Source organism: Phycomyces blakesleeanus (assembly GCF_001638985.1).
Source record: "Phycomyces blakesleeanus NRRL 1555(-) unplaced genomic scaffold PHYBLscaffold_19, whole genome shotgun sequence".
Classification (NCBI taxonomy): domain Eukaryota; kingdom Fungi; phylum Mucoromycota; class Mucoromycetes; order Mucorales; family Phycomycetaceae; genus Phycomyces; species Phycomyces blakesleeanus.
The window spans coordinates 251,166-278,832 of NW_017265152.1; the positions used below are offsets into that span (position 1 = coordinate 251,166).

Here is a 27,667-nt window from a genome sequence, read left to right on the forward strand (position 1 = left end):
GCCTTTTGGCACTGTTTTCACTGTACACATAAGTTCTCATTATTCAGTACATCAACCCTCAAGGTGGCATTAATTATCATTGTAATGAATATAGTATTTAGTTGCTAGGTTACAATAATGAAAGATTTATTATTATGGAAAGTGTAATTAGCTCCAGTTCAACTATCGTGGAGCTCAGCATATTTCTACTCTTCAAAAGAATATGGGTGGGAATGCTTAGGATCACACCCTCGGTTCATTCCAAAAAAAGATAAGCAAGTATGTATATAGATATATATATAAACGCGCAGTCAAGTTTGATCAATCCTAGAAAATTAGGGTCCAATACTGGAAATTCCAAGTCATGCAAAATTTCCTCGTTTAGAGGGACCCTCGCTGTACTTCTGTGTTCAACATGTGTAGGGCAATGTGTAGATATCGTTAGAAGCCAACTAAGCGGCTAACCATTGGTGATCTCCTCTTTGTATACTGGTAACTATGATCTATTTCGGATAAGAATTGGACACATCCAAGTTTACTTCATTTAAAGTAACGCTTGTATTTCTTTTGTGTTTGTGTTTGTGTTTGTTTCTTCTTTAAATTGTTTTCTCTGAATAAGATTTGAAAACTATAATCGTTCTGTTAGTTTTCTGTCAATTACTTTTTTCAGTCCATCTGTATATAGATATACAGATCTCTCTCCCTCTCTCTCTATGTGTATGCGAGAGAGTAATTAGGTATGAATATCGGTGATATTTCCATGTTTGCTTTAAATGTTTTCCTCTACGGTGACAGTGCCAGTGGCAGTAGCAGTAACCATAATAATAAATAATGTTTCAATCAAAAGGCTAACGTTTCATATTAAATTCTCAGCTCTTTAGTGTGAAGCAGATATTTCTTCCCAGTCAAAAAAAAAAAGAATTGTGTTACAAAAAGGATAAAATATAAAGGTAAAAAAAAAGATGCTATGAATTTTTATTATATTTTATTTTTTCTAGTCCCCACAAAGAAAAATATAAAAATATAAAATATAAAATAAAATAAGAAAATGGTTCCTGAAAAAATATATATATATATAAATAAAATAAAATAAAATCTAAATGCCTTCAGCAATGACCAAGTCGTGACTGTATATGTCCGGACCGTGACGCTAAACTATCGTATCGGGTTTATTCGTGACATCACAATCAAAAAAGCCTCTTTTTTTTCAGACAAAAAAATCGTACACTCGACACGCACACGCTCACACCATCAAGGCCAATCCAAGACTCTCAAATATAATGGCTATTGACTCCATGTACGTACATTAGCTAATCAACCCTTAATTCGGCGTTGTAATGGAGTACTCGCTCTATCATTTAAGCCGAGTACGCTGACAATCCCGGTCCGTTATCACTAGTGCGCTGACAAAGCCTTCCTGGGCCGACGAAGTTGAAGAGGAAGAAGGTACACAGACAAAACGACTTTATTTTTTGTATAATTCAACCAACATTGATCAACATACAAACTTAACATGACAAAAATCAACAGATGCCTTCCAACCAAAGGCATTTACCGATGAGAACGGCATCAAGACCATTATCGAATACAGAGAGAACGAGGATGGCAAAAAAGTCAAGGTAATACGCATTGCTTTACTAGGTGCCTGTTGATTATCCCGAACAAATTACCAATAATATCCAAACGGCACCAGGTCACTCGTAAGATTCGCTCCAAGCTCGTCACTGAGCATGTCAACAAAGCCGTTGCTCAGCGTAAGAAGTGGAGTAAATTCGGTGACGAAGAGGGAAACAAGCCTGGACCTGATATGGCAACAACTACAATTGGTGAGAACATCCCACTCAAGCTCGGATCCAACACCGGAAAGGTAATTTAATCTTAAAATTATTAACAGAAAAAGAATATCTTGTTTGACCAGGTAGATCATTTAGAACGTAGAGGCTGTTGCAGCAGAGGAGGCACACGACAAAGTTGCCAGTCAGCTTAAAGCAAAGAACATCATGTGCCGTATCTGTAAGGGCGAGCATTTCACATCCAAGTGTCCCTACAAGGATACTCTGCAGCCCCTCGACGAGATCGAATCTTCCCTCGAGGCTGTCAAGCTCGAAGGTAACATTGATTTATTACTTTTTTTTTTACATTTTTAGAGGAAACTGCATCTCCTTTTTATTTTTGGGGAGTGTGAATATGAATGTAGTGGTGCATGGGATTGTGAGTGTGCATTGTGCACTGTGCTTATGTTCTATGTGTTCTTTTTTTTTTTAAAAAAAAAGGAGAGATGGAAGCTGGCGAAGGTGGTCTCAACAAATACACACCCCCTCATCTCCGAAACAAGGGTCCTGGAGGTGCTGGCGAATCTATGCGCGATGCTAAGCGTGATGATAGCGCCACTCTCCGTGTCACTAACTTGTCTGAGGATGTGACCGATAACGACATATACGATTTATTCAATCGCTTTGGTAATATTGCCCGTGTCTATCTTGCACGCGATCGCGAGACCAGTCTCTGCAAGGGTTTCGCATTCGTTTCCTTCAGTGACAAGGATGACGCAGAAAGAGCCCAGCAGGCAATCAACGGTTACGGTTACGACAACCTTATCCTCAGAGTTGAATTTGCTCGCAGTACATAACTTCCCAATAGTATTTACCGCTTTTAGTATTCAATCTTTGTTTGCAAACCACCCTAAATTTGCATATATGGCATGTAAAAAGAAACTCAGGGTTCGCTTTTATAGATACGAGCAGGACTTTTATTTTTATTTTTTTATCCATGTAAAAACGTGTGCTAGTGTGTGTGTATGTATGTGTATGTGAGTGTATGTGCGGTTGATATTTACTATAAAAAACAAGGGTAATGTTTATATATTGTGCCTATTGGTTTCAGGTCTTTTAATGGAGCTGGATCAATACTATGAGGGTGCTGATACTTATATTTTGGTATCCGTTTTTTGAAAGAAAGGGAAATAAGAAACATCTTAAATATATGACATTTGTTATGCGCTTATCGTCTTTGGGAAGAACTTCTGCCAAAAACGTATTGAGCTTTGATGCTAAAGTAGCTTTGAGTTAGATATCTCTTGGTGACATTTTTGCTACTGGTCTTAATTTAGAAGATTGGATAGTACATATTCCTATACTGTATCGGCTAATACATATTTGGTTTCATTTACCATCAAGTAACACTGTTTAAGTGGGGGTTGCATTAAGTATGTGCTTGTGGATCAGAGAAAAAAAAACAGTAAGGAAAACAAATAAACAAACGAATAAATACTACTAGCTTAATTAACCCTCACATAAATAAAGTTGAAACTTAGATATATGTACATATATGTATACATACAGTCCGATAGTAAAGACACTTATACCCCTTCATAACCAATTGTCATTGCTAATATTAAGTATGGGTAGATATTTGTCCATTTTTAAAGTGTGTAACAATTCGATATTTGAAGCACGCCGTGACTTTGATTTGCTTTTACTTAATCACTTCACTTTAGGTATTGCGATTAAATTTATTTCTATTTCATTGCAAACATTAGACATTTACTTTTATATCTAATGAACCCTAAAGGAGAGAGATGGGCTGTCGATAAGAAGGAACATTGGGATGCGCTTGCAAATGAGAAGATTAATCTATTGGAGAATGCATTCCAGGAACACATAAATTGGATTTGTCAATATGCCATGCAAAAGTAAGTGTAGTTTAATTCTCTGAATGAATAATTGAGTATATATATATATATGGGGGCCTGTGTGTGTGCAGCTTCTTATTCTATAATAATAATATTAATTTTAGAAAAACTACCGAGAGCTCAAAGGTAAAAAAAGAAGCAGCAAGATTATTGTGCCTGAAAAAACTAGTAGCCTGGACAAAGAATTTTCTATTAACTTTAGATTTGTGCATTATCTTTATTTTATTTTCTAGAGGCGCCTTTCACAAAATAGTACACTAGAAAAGTCCCTAGCTATCAACAATACATCCGAGGACTACGTTAATCACGAATCGTCGAATACATCTCCAACCTTGCCACTTGCCAAGCGACAATGCATTGACCTTCGAGACTCAAATCAAGCATCATTAAAATACGAAGGAAGCCCAGAAACTGATCCAGATGATACTGAGAAAAGTGTATCAAATATATCTCAGGATATACAGAAGGATTTTGTAAAAAATGATACCAAAAATGAACGCATTTCATCAAAGATAAATACCAGTGATGAATCAGAAAGAGTCCTTTTAATTCAGAAATCCCGAATAAGCACAGGAATTACCAAACTACTAAGAAGAAATGATGGATTGGATGAAAATGATACCGTTAAGCTTCTAGTCCCATCAAAAAGCAAGAGTACTCCAATTAAGCTAGAAGGAAGTCTCCAAGACAGTATAAGCATGCGAAGTCTATCTTTTGGAAGGGGTTTCAATCACGCTAGATCATCTCTTACGGACCCAAAGTCTTTTACAAAAACAGAAAATGCTGTCCAAATGAAGAAACCAGACACTATTTTGCCACAGCTGAATACTCAACAAAACCACCCTTTAAATCCTACTAAAGCAAATATAGAAGCAAACACAAGCACTGAGCTGGTAACACTAAATTTACTGAGGAGACAACTTTTCTTGTTTTTTTTTGTATTAATAATAATAACGCTAGATGCCGCCTCCAAAAAGCACAATTCCATTAAAGTTTCAGTTTGCAGACATTCCATCAGAAAATGTATATTTGTACTTATATGTTTATATATATATATGTGGTCTGATGAAGAGAATGATTGGTATTTACTTGTGTTTTATTTTATTAGCAAGCTACGCTTGTAGTAGAATCAATTGAGAGAATTGAAAACAAGGTAAAAACAATATTAATATCTACTATTAGTCTGGGTTTTATGCAGTCCATTCTAGATTGAATTCTCAAATTTGGTTACATTTATTCTTACTATTTGCTTGTGTTCATATTTCTGTTTATCTGTATAGAGGGAAAGAACAACAAATGAAAGCATTAGCACCACAACTACCCAAGAATTCGATGATGAATTTCTGGACATATTAGATGTCACTCCAGATTGGGTAAAGAGCCCGATGTTTGAACAGCTTCTCGAAAAACAAACCCACATGGATCCAGATAAAATATTTGGTCGAATCCCACCTATAGATTTAAAAAGTAGGGAATTTGTATAATTTTTTTTTTACATTAAGCTAACAAATTATTTACAGATATCTTCACAAAGCCACGCAAAACAAAGCACTGAGAAGTTTATATATCAGTAATCAATGCATGAGCACTCAAGTATCTGGTCACTCGGATAAATGCACACATATGTAGAAAGCAAAAACAAAAAAGCAAAACGCATAACAACAATATTGATATGGAAAATAAGGAAGTTTCTCCAGTAAATAGTAAGGGTCAACAATTCAATATATCAAATCAGTACATAACATTAGCCAAAACAGTAATAATTATAATAGCTCTAATGTGTAGACCATACATATGTAAATTAAAAATTATTAAAGAATTCATTTAACAAAAAAAAAATAAGCAACAACAACAACAGCATTTAATCAAGATTTTAAGGTAGTCTATAATAAGGTGGTGTATATATAAAACAAAAATCAATACAATCAATGCTCACAGAGCTTATCTATTTATTTATTATATTCTTTAAATTAAGTATCATGGTCATATTATAAGTAAAATATTAAAGTGGAAGCTATAACTTACATTTTTTGACTAATCACGTATTCTCTAACTTAACTTTTAGCTTATCCACCACGTATTACTAATATAAAGAAACAAGATGATTATGTAAAGTTAATAATTAGATCAATAATACACTGCTACTATTACATAATAACTAAACTGGAATAATAAATCAAGTTAGAGATAACCAATTATTTAAAGTAAGTAATCAAAACTCTCTTAGATACACATATTTATATATAATGTTTTCAAGTAAGAAAACTAGTGATATTCAACGGCTATTCTATAAAAGGCTGGTAAAAAATCGACACTTGTGAATGGTGTATACAATTTAGATATGTATCATTGAATTAAAGATAACGTGTACATATAATAGTTATATATTTCTCAAGCAAAAGGTCTTTTAGTCTATAGTATTTTTTTATTGTTTTATTAGTTAAAGAAAGAACGATTAGGTATGCTTTGTATGTCATTAAAAACACGGTGGTCCATCGACAATAACCTTTTGCTTTTTCTAATTTGTCTTGAATGCACAGCAAGGCATGTGCGCTTTGGATTTTTTTATAATATACTGCCTGTTAAACTGCTTCAAAATGTTAAAGGTAGAGGAAGAAGAATTAACTTAAAAGAAAGGAAGAAATTGAATTTTCTATTCATCAAGAACGTCCATTACATGAACTCGATTGGGGAAGTTTACCCTCCTATTCTAAATTTCAGCCAATCACATTCCAGTATATGAACGTATGGCAAAGAAAAGAAAATATAGAATTGAAAGGAAAGTATTCTTATTTATAGCCAACCCTTGAGTGAAATTTTCTGCGACTAACTTCTAAGGTATTCACATGATATTAGATACTGGTGTTGCTTGTGCAAGCTAATATCTTAATGACACAAATACAAAAGTTGCAAATTCATGCATTAACGCAGAGACAAAATCTAAAGTTATGCGCGGTGTTTAAATAAGCACCGACTTTTTTCATGTACTTCTTGACACTAAAACCCAAAATGTATGCGAGTAAATCCAAATCAGCTCAATTGTCATTAGACTCACAGGTTGAGGCACACTTTTGATACTAAATATCAGGTGCTTATACGTGTGTTCTAATAGTCATAAAACTAAAGAAGTTCAGCAAAATGGTATTCTACATCATAAAGTAATTCTCAAATGGCTACATCAAAATATAAATCAAAACTTTCTTTTATAGCATTTATTCTTTCTTTCTCTCAATTATTTCTAGAATTGAGGCTCTCAGAGATCTATACTACTAAATACACATTAAACAAAATGAGCAAATGTAAAGTTACATCCTGATTCAATTTATATAAAGGTAAACATTCTATATTGAATAACTCATCGCCATAGCTATCATCGGTACTGTTAATTCTGAAGCTGACGTCAAAGTCTGGGCGGCTTTAAGAATTCTCTTTTTTTGGAATACATATAACAGGCACAGCTTCGTAAACCAAGAAACTGGTTTCATTTTTATCTTTTTTTTTTCTATGTTAAAGTACCATCAGACGCATTATAATGACGTCACTTTCCACGTCACGGAGGCCGACGCGTCTCTACAGGAGAGGGAAATTGGTGAAATTGAGAGGTTTGAAGTACGTACAAGTTTCCTTGAGTTAGTTTGGTATATTTCTTTCTCAACACACAACCATGGACCATTTTCCTTCAGCCTGGGGCAAGCCTCGTAACGAAGCCGTCGACCAGTACAACACCGTACCCCTCACCCGCACTCTTCCTGATGCTGCTGTTCAGGCAGCTCTTGGTCCTACCACCAGAACACAGTGAGTTTTGTGGATGGTTTATTACCGCAGGAAGCAAGTCTATGCATTACATTTTGCTAGACGCGTAAAACATGACCATTGAGTATTTACCACAATGTATTTGTATTTATATGATAAAGGGCTCCTCTTGTAACAGGTACATCTGTCATCGCATTCAAATACAAGGATGGTATTATGATGGCAGCCGATATGCTTGGTAAGTTTATATACTTTTCATTCCAAGACTAAAGAGAGGATATAACAAAAAAAAGGAATACATATAAGTCTGGATCAGACTTGAGAGAGAATTGAATAATATGTACCTATATTCATTCATGCGTGAATTATTGTTATTATTATTATTTTAAAAAAAGGTTCATATGGCTCTCTCTCTCGTTTCCGCGACATTGAAAGATTACATCCTGTTGGAGACCACACCATTGTTGGTGCTTCGGGCGATTTGTCCGATTACCAATACATCGAACATCTTTTGGATTCTTTGATGTAAATGAAATGATAAGAAATAGAAAAAGGGGTTTTAAAAAGAAGTGCTGACAGACTTAATTTTGCTCTGTAAAGGATCAAGGAACATTGTGCAGATGATGGACATGTGTTGGGTACTCCTCACATTTATGAATACCTTTGGAGAGTTCTTTACAACAGACGATCTAAGTTCAACCCTCTCTGGAACTCGCTTGTTGTGGGCGGTCTTCACAAGGGAGAAAAGTACGGGACTGCTCTATATATATATATTATGCAATATGAAGAAGGAAGAGAGAAAGGGAGAGAAAGGAATATTCACTAATAATAATGTCGTGTGCGTGTACTTATTAGGTTCCTTGGATACGTTGATTTGAGAGGTACTACCTACCAATCAACCACTATTGCTACTGGTTTTGGTGCTCATTTGGCACAGCCTATCTTGAGAAAGAGAGTGGAGGGCAGAGAAGATGAGATCACTGAACAAGAAGCAGTTGAGATCGTCAATGATTGTATGCGTGTATTGTTCTACAGAGATGCACGATCAATGAACAAGGTAATTCAAATGATTTTTCTTTTTAAAAAAAATAGAGGGATAAGAAATTATATATGTATATATAAAGAGAGAGATATAGAGAAAAATGAAATTAAACGATGCTATTTGCGATATATAGTTCCAAAGAGCAAAGATCACAGAAGCTGGTACCGAGGTTACCGAGCCTTATAGTGTTGAGACAGAATGGTCTTTTGCAGAGTCCATCAGAGGCTATGGAGCCTAAAATTATCTTTTTATTTGGTCAATTATATATCTACATCTCTTCTCTTTGTGTATGTGTGTATACGTCCGTGTGTGTGCGTGTGCATGTATTTTGAAGACACAATAAAAATCATATTGGTCTCTAACTGTTATAAGTATGTGTATATGTATATATTATAAAGATAAATAGCCAAATTAAAGAAATTCAAACCAAAAATCAATAGATAAATCAATAAATCAATATTAAAGCTAAAAGTACAAAAAAAAGAAGATAGTAAAAGCAATTTTTTATAAGCCCAACTCTTTGTTAGAAGGACTCTGCCAGGTGAAATTCTTGTATGGCTTGAGAATAGCATGGATCTGATCAAGAACTTTTTGTTCAGTCTCAGATAATTTTTCTTTTCCTTGCTCAATATCTTTCATGCGCTTAATGGCAGCTACTGCAGCCTTAGCTTCTTCTCGCTTTCCGATGCCAATTACAGTTGTATCAAGATTAAATTGCTGACGACCAGAGAACGAGAAGCGAGAGGCAATTTCAGAAATGTTGAGTCCATTTTCTTTGGCAAGCAAAGCGCACTTGTGAACAGCTTCCCTGAGTTCAGGATGAGCTGGATGCCATTCTGGAGGACCGGACTCGCGGAAAAGTCCCATACTCAATGGGGATGCGTTGAGAAGATAGCGAACACCAGCAGCACGGAAAGCATCTGCATAATCGGACAAGGTTGTGTCGTTGAGGGAATAATGGCAATAAGACAATATTATGTCCAATGGCTGTCCCTTGGCGTGTTGATGTTTGGCGATCTTCAATAGGACAGGCAAAGGATAGCCTTGATCCCACAAACAAACAAAAATTAGACAATTAATACCTAATATTATGGAATTTCCCTCCCTCTCCCTCTCTGTGTGTTTGTGTGTGATGTTTCTACCTGTACATCCGACGTAATTGATCTTATTTTGCTTCTTAAGTTCAAACAGGGCCTCCAAAGCACCACCTGGTCCAACAACTTTGTCAAAGTCTACAAATTCAACATCGTGACAGAATACGATGTCGAGATAGTCCGTATGCATTCTACGCATACTTTCTTCTACACTCTTCTTTACACGCTCAGAGCTGTAGTCAAAGTCCTTTGCAAAATACCCATATCGTCCAACTTTTGTGGCAATGTAATAAGATGAACGAGGGAATTCCTCCTTGAGTTCATTCAAAGCATCTCCCAAGAGAAACTCGCTGTGTCCATAATATGGAGATGTATCAAAAGTATTGATACCTACGCACGTGTATATATATAACATTAGTAAGGGAAACAAACCATTAAGTAAATGCTTATATTTTGTACCTGACTGCAATGCTTCTCGACATGCTTCTACAGGCCAATGAGCCTCAATCTTATCATAACTACCGGAAAGAGCTCCGGCTCCAAAGGAGATCTCAGAGGGCTTAAACTCGGTTTGGGATACTTGCGTGTACTGTTTTTTTTAATAAAAGGAATTACATGAGCATTACAAGAATAATGTGTGTTTGAGATGCTTACATTGGGCATGGAAAAGCGAGAATGAAATTATATAAAAAAGGGGCAAGAAATGAGTGCTCGGATAAAGAAGATTGTGCGCTACTTAAAAAAACAAAAAACAAAGTAAAAAAGAAAGAAATGGTAAAAGAGAGATGCGCAAAGGTAATAGCGAACAAATTTCTTTTATGTGTTCGTACGTTCGATCTTTAATATTACCCACGGTTAGAAGGTTGTATAGCTGAGACCAAATATAAGCTAAAGAAGTTTCCCAAGGAGGTGGAGATAGGTTTATGATTGTTGAAACTAAAAGAAAAAATATATGGATTTTATGTCCCCTTTATTTACTTTTTTGCCAGTTTATTGAATGGCTTTATATGGGAGTGTTTAGTTTTTTGATCTTGTACATGATTTCTTAATATAACACCTGCTCTGTTACAATACAATTAGAATGAAGATTGCTTTTCTTTTTTACTCTATCCATTATCTGGGAAATTATATTCACACAGCAAAAATAGTAGTAGTTACATGTTAGAATATATTCCCACCTTCTCGGGTTATTCGGAGAATATTTTCAAGTTTTATTAGAGCATCTCCAGCAGTCAGCCAACTTTTATTTTATCTAAAGCCATACGCTGCCACTTTAGCTAAAATAAAAGTCATTTTTCCTAGCAGTTGAAGTTATCTTTTTTTCATAAAATAAAATAAAATAAACTACTGGGAGCATGACCCTTAACTAAAAGCCTAAATACGGGATAAAAGTCGTGATAAAAGTGGCTGCTGGAGATGCTCTTAGATGCCAACACCAGTCCCTCTTTTTAATTAAACTGTATCTTACAGGACACTTGTATATATGTTAGCAAATTCAATGAATAATTCACAAGTCAAAATATTTCTTTTGTTTTGTTCTCTAATGGACTGAATACTCTAGAACTACACGACTGTCGCCAAGCACTTTGGTACTTTCAAACAATTGATATATCTATATACACTGATATATTAAGAGGTTTATCAAGAAGGGATAACATCAACATATGCAAGTTAATTTCGGGTTGTCTCATATACTACAAAGCTCAAGTAAACTTTGGGAGAAAAAAACAAATAAAGAAGTAAGAGGTGGTGCTATTATCCAACAAGACTTTTAGTGTCTTACCAAAATCAACAAGTATAATCATCTACACTGGTAAAGAAAAAAGTGCCTTTAGTGATAAATATTTGCAAGATTTTCCGGTTTCATAGAATGCTAGCTGATATATAGTGCATGCTTTATTTGATGGTAGGACTATTGAACCAGAAGTTTCTTACAATAACCTACAATACAATACATTGTATCAAATATTTACTAGATAAAATGATGTATATCTATAGCTCTTGTAATGGTTAAACAAAACAACATTTAGTAACTCTAAATATATATAATTTTACAGCTTAAATTTGACTTTAGCTAAACTTATTACTGCATATAAAGTGATTTATTCTCTTCTTTACATACTTCTTTTATTGCTCTTTTAATATTTTGCTATAAAGCATCATTTAGTTGTTGGACCGATGTAAAGGTTACTAAATGTACCTAAAAAAAAAGACATATATTAACCATATTAAAAATATGTGCTGGCTAAAACGTAGAAGGTGGTTCAGAATATTACAAAATTCATTCACTAATAGTAAAACTAATAGGCTTAAAATCTGATATTCTATTGCTCAAATGAAATATACGCGCGCGTATGTTTTCTACGAGTACGGAGTTATAAATCCCGCAACCTTCTACCGTGATATAGTGTTAACTCAGATTAACCATTGGTCCGGACCGAAGCCTCGGACCAAATATGCTATGTCTTATGTAATTCTATGTTTTATTTTGTTTTGTTTATCATATTTCTGTTTCGTGACTTGCCCTGTCGTGTCCGAGTGTGTGAGGTCAGTCCCAAAAACGTATTAATTCTCCTTTTATGGTAGATATTCTAATTACAGTCGCGCCATTTTGATGCCATGTACGACCTTAAAAAGATAAAAAGTACATGGTCTCAACTCACAACAATAGTATTATTATTATTTTTTATTTTAAATAATAATAAAATCAGAGTATCTGCTCATTACCCGAATATATATCAAGTATTTAAGAGCACTATAAATAATTAGACTGGCGTATTATTCTGATATCGTAACAATTCTCATACAACAACATAGTATATATGTATACATGCAAACATGAGAGACCCGGTGCTGCTGAGGTTCCGGCCTCCAACTTCATCCTATTTTAATAATAGGTTGACTTTTTGTGTAATATTTATCGGAGACAGTATTTTAAAATGGCATTTTAATTAGACAATAAAATAATCGGCATTATAAAAGAGAGATACACATATCTTGCGTTAATGACACTGATCATATAGAATCCGCTTGTCTTTGCTTATACACACAGTCAAACAAACAGATAGTACAAATGGATATTCTTATCATAAATAAAAAATAAGTGTATAAACAATTACTGTACAGAATAGATGAACTCCTTTCATTAATTTTAGCCTTGTTAATAAAGCATACTGCATCATAAAAGGCCTTTTTATTTTATATATATTATTTTTCTGACATTGAATTAATATATAAACTCTCATTCGGCGATTAACATTTTTAAGCTAAGAGATTTATTTTTAAATGGCCAATAATCTGACTTTATCATTGCTTATTTTTCGCACGGTTGAGTAAAAAAATAAAAACAACAGGGGAACACAAAGATAGCTAAAAAAGAGAAAAAGAAAAAGAAAAGGAATATATTTTTTTTAGAGTACTTAACTTCAAAAACCTTGTTTCGCGTTCTCTTTACCTTTTTTCCATTACACCATGGCATCTACTCATCTAATCAAGGATCCCAGCAGTCTTTCAAACCTCTTGGAGGTTCAAACCACTCATCTTCACCTTGACTGGACAATTGATTTCGAGAACAAGCGAATTTATGGTTCGGTCTTTTTGGATCTCATTGCTCTTGCTGACAATGTCACAAAGGTTGTACTTGACACAAGCTACCTTGACCTGAAGTCTGTTTCTTTGGAAGGACAAGAATTAGAGGTAATTTACAGATGTAATAAATACAAATACATAAAAGTGTGCATAATTATAATCTATATATATGTGTGTACATACAAATATAATTATATTGACGCGTGTATTAAATGTCTTTATTTCTAGTACAATGTTGCTGAGCGTAATGCCAGCCTTGGCTCTGCATTGACCATCCAATTGCCCAAAGCCTTGTCTGAGGGTGACAAGATTAAAATCAAGGTCGAATACTCTACTACCGAAAAGTGCACTGCTGTTCAATATCTGTCGCCAGAGTAAGTGAAAGTAGATTTGGAATCAACTTCCTCCTATTCCTGAAATATATTATTTAATTGTCTGCATATTAATACACTGCTTGTTCTCTAGGCAAACTTTTGGAAAGAAGCATCCCTACTTGTTCTCTCAGTGCCAAGCTGTAAAGTCACCCTCTTTTAAGGAACACAATAATGAATGCAAGATCAAACTTCTCAAACCCTTCAAATTTTCTCTGTTCTTTTTTTTTGTGCGTATGCATATATAGATCCATGCTCGCGCCTTTGCTCCCTGCCAGGATTCTCCTTCAGTCAAACTGACTTACTCTGCTGCCGTGACCTCACCTCTCCAGGTTGTAATGTCCGCTCTCCACACGACTAAGGAAGAGGCTGGTGAAAACACAGTCTATCACTTTGAACAGAACACCACTATTCCTACTTACCTGATTGCGATTGCTGTCGGTAACTTGGCCGGTCGTGAAATTGGCCCTCGTAGCACTGTGTGGTGTGAGCCTGAGATGGTTGATCAAGCTGCTTGGGAATTCGATGACACCGAGCGTTTCATTGCTACCGGAGAAGCATTGTTGACTCCTTATGAGTGGGGACGTTATGATCTTCTTGTCCTCCCTCCTTCTTTCCCTTATGGAGGCATGGAGGTAAGACTCTTGTGAATTTTGTTCAAAGAAAAAAAAAAGAATAATTATGATTATAATAATAAGATCTAGATCTTATTATTATTTTTTATTTTTACTAATCACAAAACGCATGATTTGGCTTTGTAGAATCCTTGTCTCACCTTTGTTACTCCCACTCTGTTGGCTGGCGACAAGAGCGCAGTAGATGTAGTGGCTCACGAAATCTCTCACAGTTGGATGGGTAACCTGGTCACAACTCAGAATTGGGTAAGTTTCTAGTCTTACCTTGCACAATAATTCTCAAGGAAAAGAGGATGGTATCAATCGAGAAGATAATAGAATATTATTATTATTATTATTATTTTGCTTTTGGATGAATGTGTAAAAAGGAAAGTCTGGGCTGACTGAGTGACTGATTTAAATGATCTTGTATATTTTTGGGATAACCTTTAGGAACATTTCTGGCTCAATGAGGGCTGGACTGTTTTCGTGGAACGCAAGATTGCCCAGCGCCTCCATGGTGAGGCCGAGCGCCAGTTTAGTGCAATCATTGGTGAGTAAAGATAAGAGCTTAAATGTCTATGAAATGATATTAATTTTAATATTAATGTTAATATTAATTTTAATATCTTCTGCCTTTTGTCTTGGTATCAAATAGGCTGGAAGGCATTGAAGGAGAGTGTCGAGTTGTTTGGCGAAGATTCCCCTGCAACAATTCTCAAGCCTGACCTAAGCAGTGGAATTGATCCTGATGATTACTTCAGTTCGATTCCCTATGGTATGTGTAGTTTAAGAGATTATTGTAATACCAAAAATAAACATAAACACAGACACAGACACAAACATAAACATTATTAATATTAATATTGATATCAACATCAATACTTTATTCTATTTTGTATGTAATTTTAGAAAAGGGATTCAACTTGCTCTACCATCTTGAAAAGGTTTTGGGCGGACCTGCTGTTTTTGAGCCTTACATGAAGGCTCACGTTGTGCGTTTTGCTTCAAAATCCATCACAACCGAAGACTGGAAGGCACACTTGTACGAGTACATGGGAGAACACCATGGTCAGGAGGCCATTGATAAGCTTGATGCTGTTGATCTTGATAAGTGGATTAACAGTACTGGTATGCCTCCTGTTGACCCTCAGTTTGATACAACCTTGGCTGATGCCTGTTATGATCTTGCTAAGCGTTGGGACGAGGCTAGAGACAGCCACGATCTTACTCAATTCAAGTCCCAGGACATTGCCGAGTTCACTGCAACTCAAAAGAGTAAGTATATGTGATCTAATGTACAGTAATAATAATAATAATAATAATCAATGATTGAATTATTGTAGTTGTATTCTTGGAGAGATTGACTGATTGTGAGCCCTTGCCCCATCATTTGATTGAAAAGATGGACAGTCTGTACGATATGACACCTATCCGTAACGCCGATGTTCGTTTCAGATGGCAACAATTGTGTGTAATGACCAGCTACGAGCCAATCTACCCTGAACTTGTGAAGTTCATCAGTGAACAGGGTCGCATGAAGTTTGTTCGCCCTCTTTACCGCCTTCTTCACCGTGCAAAGAATGGAGCACAGCTGGCTGTTGATACATATCTTGCACACAAGAACTTTTACCACCCAATTGCTGCTCAATTGATTGAGAAGGATATTGGACTTCGTCAGTAAATAAATATACATATGCTACATATCATTGTGCATAGTGTAGTGTATGTATAAAATAATATGATCCTCTTTTTTTTCTTATTAAAAACAAATCGGGTTCCATGAGAAAATGAAGGAATGCAAATGACAAGACTGCTATTTTTCCTATTTAAAATATTTTATATAAAATAACAATAACAATAATGATAATGATAATGATAATGGTATCAATCATGAAAATCGAAAATGATTTTTATTAGGTTGATTTTTCATTGACCACTTTACTGCAACTGCAGCTGTGTGATAATTGGCGATCTTTTCTTCCTCCCCCTTTTTTTATATATCAATCTTATTGTTGTTGTTTTTGACTACTAAAAACAAACGATCGAGAATATATATAGTATGATATTTTGTGTGTGAGAGTATGAATATGAGTGCGAGTGCGAGTGTGTTTGTGTGTGAGAGTGTAAATGGTTAGTTGGCTGTTTTTGTCCAATATCTGGGTTTATCCTTTTGGGGAGGTTTGAGGGACGGGAAGCTTCCGTTTAGTGAAATGACAAGTATTTTCTTTTTTTTCTTTCTTCCTTTGATATACATTCATATATACATATTTAAAATTATATTGTAGTTTATACTATAAAATATGTTATTTTTTTTTACAATACACAATGATCGCACACACACACACACATATACTACACAGTATCTTAAACACAAACTACTGGTGACATATAAAGTATCTCTGTAATGTACAAGCATCACATCTATACAGTATTTGCAAAAAAGTACAGAATTGACCCACCTTTCCCGATCAGTCTTGAGAGCCTAGTAAAATATTTGAAATTCAAGAGAAAGACTAATAAACAAAAGTCATTGAAATGGCATCTCAGTGGATTGGCGAATCATCCATTGCATGATGAAGTTTGGAAAAAGAATGTTCTTCAACACCCTACCATAGAAAATATGTTGGCCGAGTACAAGAAAACGGATGAGAAACTGGTGAAAAAAAAGTCTTCGAGAAATATTATAACGTCTACGAGCACAGAACAGATCGAAGTTGAAGTTAAGAAAGAGGAGGAGGAGGAAGAGGAGATAGTGGATGATGAGAAAGAGGAGGACAAGGACAAGGTTGATCGTGAGGGAGGCGGCGGGTACAGGGCCGTGTACGACAATGAGAGTGCGGATCGCGTGGTCAAAGTTCCTAGAGCCAAAGGTACAAACCAGACAAAGTCGGTCTAGTCAACTAGTCAGTTAGTCAGTCAATGGACGACGTTTTTTTTCTTTGTTTTTTTTTATTACTTAAAAAGAATGCCGTGTTTTATTGCGCTGTACTGTGATATACTGTGCTGTGTTGTGCTGTGCTTTGCTGTGCTGAAAACTCCTGTACTATACTGTATTGTACTTTACTACACAGTGGTGTACTTGGTTTTGATATCTTATATGTACATGTATATTTATTTATTTATTTATGTATTTTTTGGGGTTTTCTTTGTAGGCTTTATGGTGATCGATTCTGATTCTAATTCTGACAAGCCAGAAAATGATGTCCTGAAATTAAGCAAGAGGTCTGAGCCGATCATTCCGCTTAAGACTTTGAGACAGCACAAGTTTGTCGTATTGATCAAGAAGTGACTTGAGTTCTGCGCCATCATGACGAATATATAAATATACATATATATATATATATATAAACATATATATAAAAAAAAAGAACCTTGTTTAGTTCTGTACCTGGGTTTACTTGTAACTTTTTATTTTTTATTTTTTATTTATATTATTTTTACTTTTATTTTTATTAATAAAAAGCTAAAAAAATTAAACCAGATATTCTACTCTTTGGTCTTGACCTCTCTATTTATCTCTTCTGTTTTAACCCTTTAAATTTGCTCATTTTCTTTTTCTTTTTCTTTTTCTTCTTCTTCTACTTCTACTTCACTTACTACTATTGCTTCACATAACACATATCATTCTATCATCTATTACTGATCACCCAGTGATTTTTTTTTAAAGAAAAAAGAAAAAAAATTGTTTATTATTTCACAAATGTCTCCTCAAAAACGATCCCGTAACCCCAACCCCAAGAAGTTCCCATGCTCTGGGTACGGTGATTGTACCATGGTATTTACTCGTGCAGAACACCTCGTTAGACATGTCAGGTAAGCATAATATATTGTTGCTGTTGTCTTTTATATAAAAATAAAAAGAAGTCTAAAAATCTAAATATTAATATAAATGTGCTTTTGTTCTTCTTTTGTTTATTCAATCAATAGAAAACACACAAATGAGGTAAATATAATATGCATATTTATATAATAAGAATAAGAATAATAACTAATAAAAAAATTACAAAAACAATCAATTTGTAGAAACCATTCGAGTGTGTGGTAGAGACATGCGACAAGACATTCAGCCGATTTGACAATATGCTTCAACACGCTCAGACCCACAGACGGGAAATGAGAGAAGAAGAGGAAAATCAGTCGATTGGCGGTGCTGGTGGTGTTCGAGGCGCACGCTCCACCCGCGCCCAGAGTAGACGAAAACGAAGCCTCCAGACCAGTCCAGAGCCGTGTGAGCCGCCCAAGACATCTGTCCAGAACAGGACCCAATCCGATGCGTGTATTGATCACGAGCATCTTACCACCGGCCTACCCTCACCAATGTCCCAGACTTCTCGACAAGAACCTTCACCCACAGGTCGTCGTCTATCTCTTATCGACATCTGCAACCCAGTCAATGTCGATGTCTATTCTCCACATACACCATCAGCCACAACAATGGACGGTCATTATCTATTTCCAGATGTCAATGCATTTGAGTGGTGAGCTTGTTGGGAGTTTAACAACAACTTGTCTCATATCTTTCCTTTCATCTCCCCCTCACTTTTACCCCCCTTTCTCTCCTTCTGTGTGTCCATATATACATATATCAAACCTATCTTCTTGGTTCTATTACTGTCAATAACTAGAACCGTGTACATATTATAACCACTATCTATCTACCTTTTTTCTTGCCTTTCTTTTTGCCTTTTTTCTAAAAAAAAAAAAACTTTTTATATATACGTATATGTGTGTTTATCACCATTTCCCTTTTACTTTCCCAATATATATAAAAAAAAAGTTACTATTATTATTATTATTATAATCATCATCATTATTGTCATCATCATTATTGTCATTATCATTATTATTATTTTGGATCTTTTTGGTATCTTTTGAATAATCAACTGGTAACAATCCAAAATAGCATATCCAATCGTTATTATTATTATTATTATTATTTGTTGAAAAAGAAAAGAAAAAAATCGATGGAAGTACAAGGCAAGATAAGCAATTGATTATACAGAACAGCATTCTGGCCTGTTTCTTAAGTTGAATGGCGTTTGATAACCATCAGAGTTCATTCATTTCCCTACATTAAATCAATATAATATTTTTATATATATATATATGGTGCAGGTACCATACAAATAGTTCAAAAAGGGGAAATCACACCTGATGGTCTTGATTTGACATGTAGATCTAGTGACCTGATTTTTTGTATCTTGCCAAGTCTAACGTAAAATGTCCCACACTCCTTTAAGCCATTCAAAGAAAGTAACAGTAATTGGGCCATCAAATAATGAAATTCCTTCCAATAGATTCTTTACATTCTGTGTGTACCAATGTACTGTAGTTAGATTTAACCACCTCATTGGATTTAGTTCCTTTTTATTTTATTACCCTTCTTTTTTTTTAAAAAAAAAAGTTGCCTAGCAACATATCACAAAATATAAATAATATAAAATAAAATAAAATAAAAAGAAAAATACCGATATTTATTTTTCTCACAAATCTAGGTACCAGATGACTAGATTTTTTTTCTTTCTTTTTTTTTACTTGCTAATTAACAAGCCTAATCAATACAGTAAAATACAGTAAAATAAAATAAAAGCTATTATTATTTCATTAGTTACCATAGATGCAATCTATTTGTATACAGTTCTTCGTGTGTATACATTTTATATCCATAGTAACTGATGAAAAATAGTTCATACATCTTGAGATAAGTATTTCGGAATCTCTAATAAGAATATGGAGATTCTTAGTTTGAGCGATATTTCGGATATTGAATATAAATATTTATAAAGACCAAAATAAAATAAAATTATAAGCCAAAAGCTGTGCAATAGAAACCATGCAGCTTCTTAATTATACCAAAAAGTACGGTAGATTCATTTTCATGACGTAATAAGAACACCTTACAGGGCTCTAATATCATACAAAGACATCTAATTTCTATAATGAAGTTCTTATTAGTTTGGAGCGGTATACCCAGTACAATATTATAAAATATAATATAATATAATGCAATATATTATATATAAATAATAAATAATAATAGCAATAATAATGATATGAGATCTAGCTTGAGTTTAAACCGTTTAAAATAAACATAAAATAAAGATTATGGTATAATGACGCCAGGACCTTTAATGATTTCATCTCTATAGCAACAGTTTAATACCTTTGAGAAAGAAAACAAAGACTGTAATTCAATTCAATTGTGTCTGTTGTCATCCTTTTTTTTTAGTATTGAACACAAGCTTCTGCTTTCGAGAATCCATTAGTATCAAAACCACGAACTACCTCCAAATATAGATAATGTAGATACACATACAAAATGCTTATTTTTTTTATCCAATCAATAATAATTTGCTTACTCTAAAGTTTGTGTCTGTGTCAATATAAACTATAGGTGTGTTTGTGTATGTATTGTGTATTTATGGTTAGATAAATACATACATAGGTATTTTACCATTATCCTTGTAAAATATCGATATTAGAGCATATTAATATACTTACAATTAAACTATTAAAGCATGTCAAACCTACAACAAGATGTACCTACAGTAATCTACTTTACAATCGAATACTCTTAATGTTTGATAGTCGTTCCTGACAATAAAAGTAATATATACATATATACACGTATACACGCATATATTTATTTATATATACAGCCATATCTGTAAATAATCTTGGTCAATAATCGCTATAATAAAAGAAAAAAGAACAAAAAAAGAACAAAGTTAGAATTTACTTGGTTTTTTCTTTATCAGATTTTTCGGTACAAATTTAAAATCAAAATATCCTGTATACTATTTAGTCCACCTTTCTCTCTCTCTCTTTTTAATATACGTGCATTTTTTTTCACCCACACGTCATATAAACATACTTTTATAAGTATAATTTTTTTTTGAAATTATTTGAGTACATTCTTGGAATTATTTAATATAAAATATACACATTTATGTCAAGTTACTATGGATAATTTGTAAAAATGGTGCACATATCTTTTCTTGACATGCTTTTTTAATGTATTAAAGTCCCTGCACAGTTTTGTTTCGACTTTAATATTACTTAAACTTTCTCAGTGGTCTCAAATAAAACAAAGCATTACAATACAATACGAAAAAAGGGGGGATCATACTTTATATATGCGTGTGTATCACTTTTCTATGCTTTTTTTTAAAATAATAATAATAATAATATATAAAATAAAATAAATTCTAATAATTAAGAATAAAGAAAGACGGAAACGAAAAATAAAATAAAAAAAAACGCGTCGACAATGCAGTTCTTTATTTGAACGTGCATTACATGTGAAGGTGGGGACTGATAAAAAATAACTTGTTTATTTTTGCCGTTCCGTTCCGTCCTAACGAAGTCGAAATGGAATAGCGGCAAATGTTGATGTGTATATATGTTTTTATATATAAAAGACATATAAAAGACATATAAAGATGTAATAAATATCATTTCTGTCTAATTATTATTTATTGTAACTCTTTCTCTGTGTGGCTGTGTATGAGAATGAATATAAGTATGAGCATGGGAGAATGTGTGGGGAATAAATGAGCGAGGGAGCGAGGGAGTGAGGGAGTGAATAAGTGAGTGAGGGAGTAAAATAAGTGTGAATGTGTGTACGACAGACTGGTTCCCCAGTCCACACAACCAAGAACCCCGTTCATTATATTTTGAGAATAAGTGTTGATATCAGCAGCCCATCAATCGATCAATCAATCAAGTGAATTGAATTGAATTGAATTGAAATGAATATTTTTATTTATTTATATAGTGACAGGGGGTGGGGGTGGGGGACTTGTATTCATTTTTACACACTTTTTTGATAATTATATAGAAATTCCCAACGTCACAAAGTAAAACATAATAAAGCGCCTATTTAAATGCTTAAAGTAAAATAAAGTTCCGCATTTTATTAATTTAAGTGTCCGAAAGAATCGATCTTTCTTTTATTGTATATATATGCGTCCTTGTTCCTTTGCTTGTTTCTAGATTTTAACTCTTCTTTTCCAATCTAAACAAAAATTCTTGTAAGTCAAACTTACCTAAGCTTTCTGCACTTTCTCACCGTACATTCACTCATTATTTATTAAACTTCATCTACAGTCAAAAATGGGTCGCAACTTTTTCGTCGGTGGTAACTGGAAGATGAACGGCTCCTTGGCCCAGGTCAAGAGCCTCGTTGCTCAGCTCAACAACACCGTCATCCCCAGTGGAACTGGTAAGAATTCACGTGCAACTAAAGATATCCATGTATATCAACGTGTGTAAGTATATATGAGGTGTATTAATCTTTAGCATTATGTGCATTTAAACAGAGGTCGTCATCTCCCCCCCTGCTATCTACATTGACCGTGTTCGTCAGGAATTGAAGCCTGAGATTGGCGTTGCTGCCCAGAACTCCTATACCAAGGCCAGCGGGGCCTTCACTGGTGAGATCAGTCCCGAGCAGCTCAAGGATCTCGGTATTGACTGGGTTATCCTCGGTCACTCTGAGCGTCGCGAGTACTTTAACGAGAGCGACGAGGTGAGATATAAATATCTATAAGGCTACACAAACACGGTGTGCTTACATGTATGTATGTATATTTCTCTTTTTTTGTACTAGTTTGTTGGTGAGAAGACTGCCCATGCTTTGGCTGCCGGTGTCAGCGTTATTGCTTGCATTGGTGAGAAGCTCGAGGAGCGTGAGACCGACAAAACCACTGAGGTTGTTACCCGTCAGTTGAAGGGTATTGCCGACAAGATCAACGACTGGACCAACGTCGTCGTTGCCTACGAGCCTGTTTGGGCTATGTAAGTTTTCTTTTATTCTACAAACACTATATTATATTATACAATACAATACTCTATACACATATACAAACAATGATAAATAAATAGAAAGAGAGAGAGAGAGAGAGAGGAAAATCAGTCATTACTCAAAGGGTTATTGGGGTCAAAAGAAAACATCAATACCCAATATATCGCGTCTCCACCTCCTGTCGATATTTCTCCTAAGCTATGATTATCTACCTTTCCGTTTCTCTGTACACATATTCACATGAATTTTTCTCTTTTTTCTTTTGTGTCTAAAGTGGAACCGGTAAGGTTGCCACCCCCGACCAGGCCCAGGAGGTCCATGCCACTCTCCGCAAGTGGTTGGCTGATAACGTCTCTGAGTCTGTTGCTGAGTCCACCCGCATCATCTACGGTGGCTCCGTCAACGGCTCCAACGCTGCTGAATTGGGTATGTTTTTTTCTTTTGTCTTCTTTTCTTTTCGTATTCGCTTTGCATAAATAAAGTCCCTAGAAAAAGCTATATATATATATATTTGTTTCTCTCTCTAACCTTTTGCTTGTGCGCGTAATTTTCTTTTAAAACATTAGCCAAGAAGGAAGATATCGATGGTTTCTTGGTTGGTGGTGCCTGCTTGAAGCCCGAGTTCTCCAACATCATTGCTGCTCGCTTGTAAATTCTCCACACTTTCTCTTTTCCCCACAAAAATACATATTATTCCTACACGCCAGTAAATAAATAAATAAAACCAAATTACTTGTAAAGAATTTATTGCTTGAATGGTCAAATACGCACATACAGATATAGAGATAGCACTAGAGACTGAATCAGTAGTGACCCTGTCCATTCACAAACCCTTGAATTATCTTGATTATCTTAACTAAAGTTAGTACGTTTGTGGAATACCAAGAAAAAGTGATGTGTACGACCGTTTTCCACAACATGAGCCAGTTTTTTTTCTTTAAAAAAATAAGAAAATGTAAGCCGTGCTTTTGATATATTTCTTTTAATAAGGATAGTCAATTGAGCGGGTACCTCTTGAGTGGAGAGCCTTCCCATATACCCAAAAAATGAGTATCTTTTAAAAAAGAACGATTTGTTCTTAAGAAGAAAATTGCTTTAATTTTGTATAATCTAAAATATCAGATATTTTTATGAGGCATTTCAACATATCTTGACTTGTATTAAAGTATATCATATATCCTAAGCGTGAATTTGTCATCAGAGTAATTAAAAAAAATCATTTTTATCTCTTCTAGCGAACTATATTTATTTAGAAGAGTATACTTTTTTAAAGGATACTCAATTGACCACCCCTGGTGTTCATGCATGAATTTCACAATTCTTTAAAAAACAAAAACATCGTAACTTTGCCTCGAAGCTTTTTATATATAATATTTTAGCTTAGTAAAAGACATTACTATTCCTGTGCGCCTAACTTTGAAACGAACCTGAAACTTATTTTTCAAGTAAACGTATTGTATATTTAACTTAAAATACGCCAAGTAGCTTTTCTACAAAATATTCTATTTATTATCATTACTATTCTGGACAGCATAAAGCCCATAGAATTTATTGGTATATTCGTCTTATCTACATTGTACACGCTCTAAAATCAATCTATATATATATCTTTTGTTAAAAAAAAGTTTCTACCACATTACTTAAAACATCATGAAAAGAAAAACATGTATATCAAAATGCACACACTCCTCAGTTCTGCTTATTCTACTTCTTTTTCTAGCCTTATCTTATCTTGTTTTTTTTTTAAAAAAGAAGCTTTAATACACTTATTAGCCTTTTTTCTGCAACAATACGCTGTCTATTTATATCTATGTATATTTATTTTATTTATTATTAATGGATAAGGTATAGAGCATATTGATGAAGCAGTATAAAACATCTTACAAAGTATGCTATTTTTATTTATTCATTTTTTGGCTGATTTACAAGGCAAATTTCCAAAAGTCCTTACTGTTTTACACATACGCGCAAAAGTGGAGTCAAATATCTAGCTTTCGTATCTCTATTGTGTACAGCACGTTTATTCATTGAAAATAGTATATCTTTTTAACGATAAGCTCTTGGGTTCTCGACAAAGATTCCAACAGAAAGTCGTCTTTTTTTTTTTGGTTTCATAGCTGGTCCAGTTTCTTTTTGGGTATATTTACATTCTATCGGTTATTATGGCTCTTAGATTGTCTCTGTGTACACACACACACACACACACACATCGTTACACACAATTGATACACCAGCAAAATATACAAAAAAAGGAATCTTCCCTTCCTCTCTTTTTCTGTGCGCGCGTGCGCTTCGGTGTGGCATGGAATGGTATGCCTTAGCTTTACATTGCCTGGTCTGGCCTGGCCTGGACTGATCCGATCCGGTCTGGGCTTGTCTTTTCTTATAACTCTCTCTATACCTATATACTGTACAGATACATATAAATATATAAGTATTCAAATATGATATACCGAGTTTCTGTTTTTACACAGACCAAATAAAGTACAGATCGACAGAATCGGTGTCTCTAGTTTACCTAAAGCCTCTTTTTCTTTTGGTTTATCTCTTCATCATTACAGACAAATATAAAAGACTAGGTTATGAATAAATAGACAGATAGACGAAAATGAAGAACGTTTATTTTCATTTTCTTCCATTTTATTTTAGTAATATTTATATATTGTTGTTTGAGTCCGGAAATTGTTTTTATTGCGCGTGGGTTAAAGATTAACAGACAAAAATCTAAAAATGGGATTTCAAGTTATTTTGAGGTCTTTTCTGAACTAATAATAATACTTCTTCTTCTTCTTTGTTACTTCAGATCTACTCATGTACGCACTAGCAGATTGATTTCAGCTATGGTTATGTACCGAAACATCAAAGTATAGAGATACTGGAATACTGAGATACTGAGATACTGAGATATTGAAATTAATATATATATTTATATTAAGCAATAAACATATAATTTCTTATACAAATTATTTGTTTGGAACGTAAGATATATTTAAAAATGGTTGCTTTCTATTTCTAGAAAGAAAATACAGATATAGTATCTATAAAAGGATATTTATGTGCCAATATCCTTGTATAGAAATGTGGAGTATTCTAACATGACTTGAGATGGAAATTGTTACTTTGGTTTAGAAACCAAAAATAGGATCGATTGTCAAATAAAGTTGTTGAATGTGTGTGTTACATAGTATTTCTTTTTTTAAATGTTCTCTGGCGTAGCAGCTTTACACGATTTGCCCAGCTATAATTACTAACAACCAAAACAGAGAAACCCATATGAATAAGCAAAAAGCAAAGAAACAAAAACTAGAGAGTTAGGTATATATATAGGTAAGAAGAATACCAATGGTAAAGACGGTATACCCAGAAGATTGAGGCCTATACATAAAGCTCTTACTCTACAGGCGTATTCACTATAACAAACATATAAATTCACTTCTTTGTAGGTTAAAAAGTGGTGTGTGCGTGGGTAGAAGAAAACTTTATTAAATATATAAATATATTCATCGTCCATAATCTATATTTATTTATTTATTTATTTATTGATTATTATTTTTGGGTGGAGATTATTTTATGACGCAGTTTACATTGTTCAGGCCGATTTGGCCTTTATTCAGCCACCCTTTTCTCTGATAGAAAGCTGGCAATATTCTCTCTCCTCTTTGACCTCCACCCCCCCTCCTCTTTACACCCCCTTATATTTCATTTCATTATCACTCTTCCTTTGCCCTCCCTCCCTTGAATACAGTTTTTTCTTAGATTTATTTTTGTTCAAATTCTTTCCTCATGGACAGCTGTTCTCCAAAACCAATGTCACCCTATTATACTTCTCAACCGTCTTCTGCCTTCCCATGGCCAGCGCCCTCTCCGCCTTCAACAAAGCAAAGTTCACATTCACCTTCGAATGAGGTTTCAATCAAGGAAATACTTGAACGCTACAAGGATGATCCCGAATTATTAAAGCATGTACTGATTGCGAAAGCAGAAGAAGACAAGGTAAGCTTGCTTTTTTTTAAATAAAAAAGTACCTCCGCCAAGAACAAGAGTAACTGAACCAATTCGCTGTACAACTTAGAAACAAGCAGCAGAAGATAACCTCAAAGCAGAACGGGCACGCATTCATCTCCGGCAGATGGATTTAGACTTAATTCGTGAACAAGCAAAGTTAGGGAGATCAATATCTGAAAAGACGCACTATTCATCACATCAAAACCAACACAACAAATACCAAGTTCCTTACCATAGTCTCGCTCCAGTCCAACAGCAAGTTCTTGCACGTATCACCGGCTCAGACACCGCCTATCATCAATCTTCTTATTCTCCATCTTTCATTTCCGAACCTTACCCTCATTCTCCCTCCCCCCCAGTTTATCCTCATTCAGCACATCCTCTTTGCCCAGCACCAATTCCATCATATCATCCATCCTATCATTCCCACAACCATTACCATGCACCTGCTTCTGCCTCTGTCCTGGACAATCGCAGCAACAGTAGTAACAGCAGTCATAATAGTGTCTTTCGTCCAAGTCATTTCCAAGCACGAAACCCTCTACCACCACCCCATCAACCACAGCAGCATCAACATCAACATCAGCATCAACATCAACAACCAAAAACGCAGCCACAACCACACCTACACCCACAGCAAACAGCAGCAATTACAACAGCTACATCACCAGCATCAAAATCAACGGAATCTAAATCAGCGGCACCAATACCAGCAGCCAGT

General features: G+C 34.6%; 8 protein-coding genes across 8 annotated transcripts; 7 read left to right on the plus strand and 1 right to left on the minus strand.

Moving 5' to 3' along the window:
- The first annotated feature begins 1,235 nt into the window (after positions 1 to 1,235).
- Positions 1,236 to 2,957, plus strand: PHYBLDRAFT_28352 (hypothetical protein). Its single transcript, XM_018439926.1, has 6 exons — positions 1,236 to 1,276; positions 1,379 to 1,425; positions 1,510 to 1,598; positions 1,673 to 1,846; positions 1,911 to 2,088; positions 2,253 to 2,957. Exons 1-6 carry the CDS (start codon positions 1,260 to 1,262, stop codon positions 2,606 to 2,608), a joined length of 861 nt encoding a protein of 286 aa, XP_018288176.1. The 5' UTR covers positions 1,236 to 1,259; the 3' UTR covers positions 2,609 to 2,957.
- Positions 2,958 to 3,657: 700 nt separating this feature from the next.
- PHYBLDRAFT_182490 (hypothetical protein) lies at positions 3,658 to 5,620 on the plus strand (the record flags this gene model as incomplete). The annotated part of the gene is made up of 7 exons (XM_018438630.1): positions 3,658 to 3,674; positions 3,775 to 3,796; positions 3,904 to 4,563; positions 4,631 to 4,693; positions 4,779 to 4,823; positions 4,951 to 5,137; positions 5,191 to 5,620. The coding sequence occupies 7 exons, from the start codon at positions 3,658 to 3,660 to the stop codon at positions 5,223 to 5,225; spliced, it is 1,029 nt and encodes a 342-aa protein (XP_018288177.1). The 3' UTR covers positions 5,226 to 5,620.
- A 1,675-nt stretch (positions 5,621 to 7,295) lies between these two features.
- PHYBLDRAFT_135279 (hypothetical protein) lies at positions 7,296 to 8,841 on the plus strand. Its single transcript, XM_018429709.1, has 6 exons — positions 7,296 to 7,465; positions 7,585 to 7,661; positions 7,819 to 7,948; positions 8,024 to 8,170; positions 8,279 to 8,480; positions 8,599 to 8,841. The coding sequence occupies exons 1-6, from the start codon at positions 7,335 to 7,337 to the stop codon at positions 8,701 to 8,703; spliced, it is 792 nt and encodes a 263-aa protein (XP_018288178.1). The 5' UTR covers positions 7,296 to 7,334; the 3' UTR covers positions 8,704 to 8,841.
- PHYBLDRAFT_126515 (hypothetical protein) lies at positions 8,839 to 10,240 on the minus strand. The gene is made up of 4 exons (XM_018429111.1): positions 10,214 to 10,240; positions 10,019 to 10,148; positions 9,608 to 9,949; positions 8,839 to 9,508 (listed from the first exon to the last, which is right to left on the minus strand). The coding sequence occupies exons 1-4, from the start codon at positions 10,220 to 10,222 to the stop codon at positions 8,970 to 8,972; spliced, it is 1,020 nt and encodes a 339-aa protein (XP_018288179.1). The 5' UTR covers positions 10,223 to 10,240; the 3' UTR covers positions 8,839 to 8,969.
- Positions 10,241 to 13,026: 2,786 nt separating this feature from the next.
- Positions 13,027 to 15,998, plus strand: PHYBLDRAFT_28362 (hypothetical protein). The gene is made up of 9 exons (XM_018439927.1): positions 13,027 to 13,255; positions 13,376 to 13,521; positions 13,613 to 13,661; positions 13,767 to 14,153; positions 14,280 to 14,399; positions 14,586 to 14,685; positions 14,791 to 14,910; positions 15,045 to 15,410; positions 15,479 to 15,998. Exons 1-9 carry the CDS (start codon positions 13,031 to 13,033, stop codon positions 15,814 to 15,816), a joined length of 1,851 nt encoding a protein of 616 aa, XP_018288180.1. The 5' UTR covers positions 13,027 to 13,030; the 3' UTR covers positions 15,817 to 15,998.
- A 541-nt stretch (positions 15,999 to 16,539) lies between these two features.
- Positions 16,540 to 17,424, plus strand: PHYBLDRAFT_60040 (hypothetical protein; the record flags this gene model as incomplete). Its single annotated transcript, XM_018440591.1, has 2 exons — positions 16,540 to 17,005; positions 17,288 to 17,424. 2 exons carry the CDS (start codon positions 16,540 to 16,542, stop codon positions 17,422 to 17,424), a joined length of 603 nt encoding a protein of 200 aa, XP_018288181.1.
- A 411-nt stretch (positions 17,425 to 17,835) lies between these two features.
- Positions 17,836 to 18,617, plus strand: PHYBLDRAFT_60041 (C2H2-type zinc finger transcription factor; the record flags this gene model as incomplete). The annotated part of the gene is made up of 3 exons (XM_018440592.1): positions 17,836 to 17,948; positions 18,063 to 18,078; positions 18,159 to 18,617. 3 exons carry the CDS (start codon positions 17,836 to 17,838, stop codon positions 18,615 to 18,617), a joined length of 588 nt encoding a protein of 195 aa, XP_018288182.1.
- Positions 18,618 to 22,175: 3,558 nt separating this feature from the next.
- Positions 22,176 to 23,687, plus strand: PHYBLDRAFT_159602 (hypothetical protein). Its single transcript, XM_018434016.1, has 5 exons — positions 22,176 to 22,359; positions 22,457 to 22,665; positions 22,747 to 22,934; positions 23,216 to 23,367; positions 23,508 to 23,687. The coding sequence occupies exons 1-5, from the start codon at positions 22,251 to 22,253 to the stop codon at positions 23,591 to 23,593; spliced, it is 744 nt and encodes a 247-aa protein (XP_018288183.1). The 5' UTR covers positions 22,176 to 22,250; the 3' UTR covers positions 23,594 to 23,687.
- Positions 23,688 to 27,667: the final 3,980 nt, after the last annotated feature.

What these genes read in the sequence shown, in the direction of transcription:
- PHYBLDRAFT_28352 (XM_018439926.1), top strand. An exon ending in TCGGATCCAACACCGGAAAG is followed by an intron (nt 1,847 to 1,910) that starts GTAATTTAATCT and finishes TAGATCATTTAG; the next exon opens with AACGTAGAGGCTGTTGCAGC. An exon ending in CGAGGCTGTCAAGCTCGAAG is followed by an intron (nt 2,089 to 2,252) that starts GTAACATTGATT and finishes TTAAAAAAAAAG; the next exon opens with GAGAGATGGAAGCTGGCGAA.
- PHYBLDRAFT_135279 (XM_018429709.1), top strand. Translation starts at nt 7,335, where the DNA reads ATGGACCATTTTCCTTCAGCCTGGGGCAAGCCTCGTAACGAAGCCGTC. An exon ending in GGTCCTACCACCAGAACACA is followed by an intron (nt 7,466 to 7,584) that starts GTGAGTTTTGTG and finishes TATATGATAAAG; the next exon opens with GGCTCCTCTTGTAACAGGTA. An exon ending in GATGGCAGCCGATATGCTTG is followed by an intron (nt 7,662 to 7,818) that starts GTAAGTTTATAT and finishes TTTTAAAAAAAG; the next exon opens with GTTCATATGGCTCTCTCTCT.
- PHYBLDRAFT_126515 (XM_018429111.1), bottom strand. An exon ending in TCGAGAAGCATTGCAGTCAG is followed by an intron (nt 9,950 to 10,018) that starts GTACAAAATATA and finishes ACACGTGCGTAG; the next exon opens with GTATCAATACTTTTGATACA. An exon ending in CAATTACGTCGGATGTACAG is followed by an intron (nt 9,509 to 9,607) that starts GTAGAAACATCA and finishes TGTGGGATCAAG; the next exon opens with GCTATCCTTTGCCTGTCCTA.
- PHYBLDRAFT_28362 (XM_018439927.1), top strand. Translation starts at nt 13,031, where the DNA reads ATGGCATCTACTCATCTAATCAAGGATCCCAGCAGTCTTTCAAACCTC. An exon ending in TCCCTTATGGAGGCATGGAG is followed by an intron (nt 14,154 to 14,279) that starts GTAAGACTCTTG and finishes TTGGCTTTGTAG; the next exon opens with AATCCTTGTCTCACCTTTGT. An exon ending in CCAGTTTAGTGCAATCATTG is followed by an intron (nt 14,686 to 14,790) that starts GTGAGTAAAGAT and finishes GGTATCAAATAG; the next exon opens with GCTGGAAGGCATTGAAGGAG.
- PHYBLDRAFT_159602 (XM_018434016.1), top strand. Translation starts at nt 22,251, where the DNA reads ATGGGTCGCAACTTTTTCGTCGGTGGTAACTGGAAGATGAACGGCTCC. An exon ending in CGTCATCCCCAGTGGAACTG is followed by an intron (nt 22,360 to 22,456) that starts GTAAGAATTCAC and finishes GCATTTAAACAG; the next exon opens with AGGTCGTCATCTCCCCCCCT. An exon ending in CTCCAACGCTGCTGAATTGG is followed by an intron (nt 23,368 to 23,507) that starts GTATGTTTTTTT and finishes TTAAAACATTAG; the next exon opens with CCAAGAAGGAAGATATCGAT.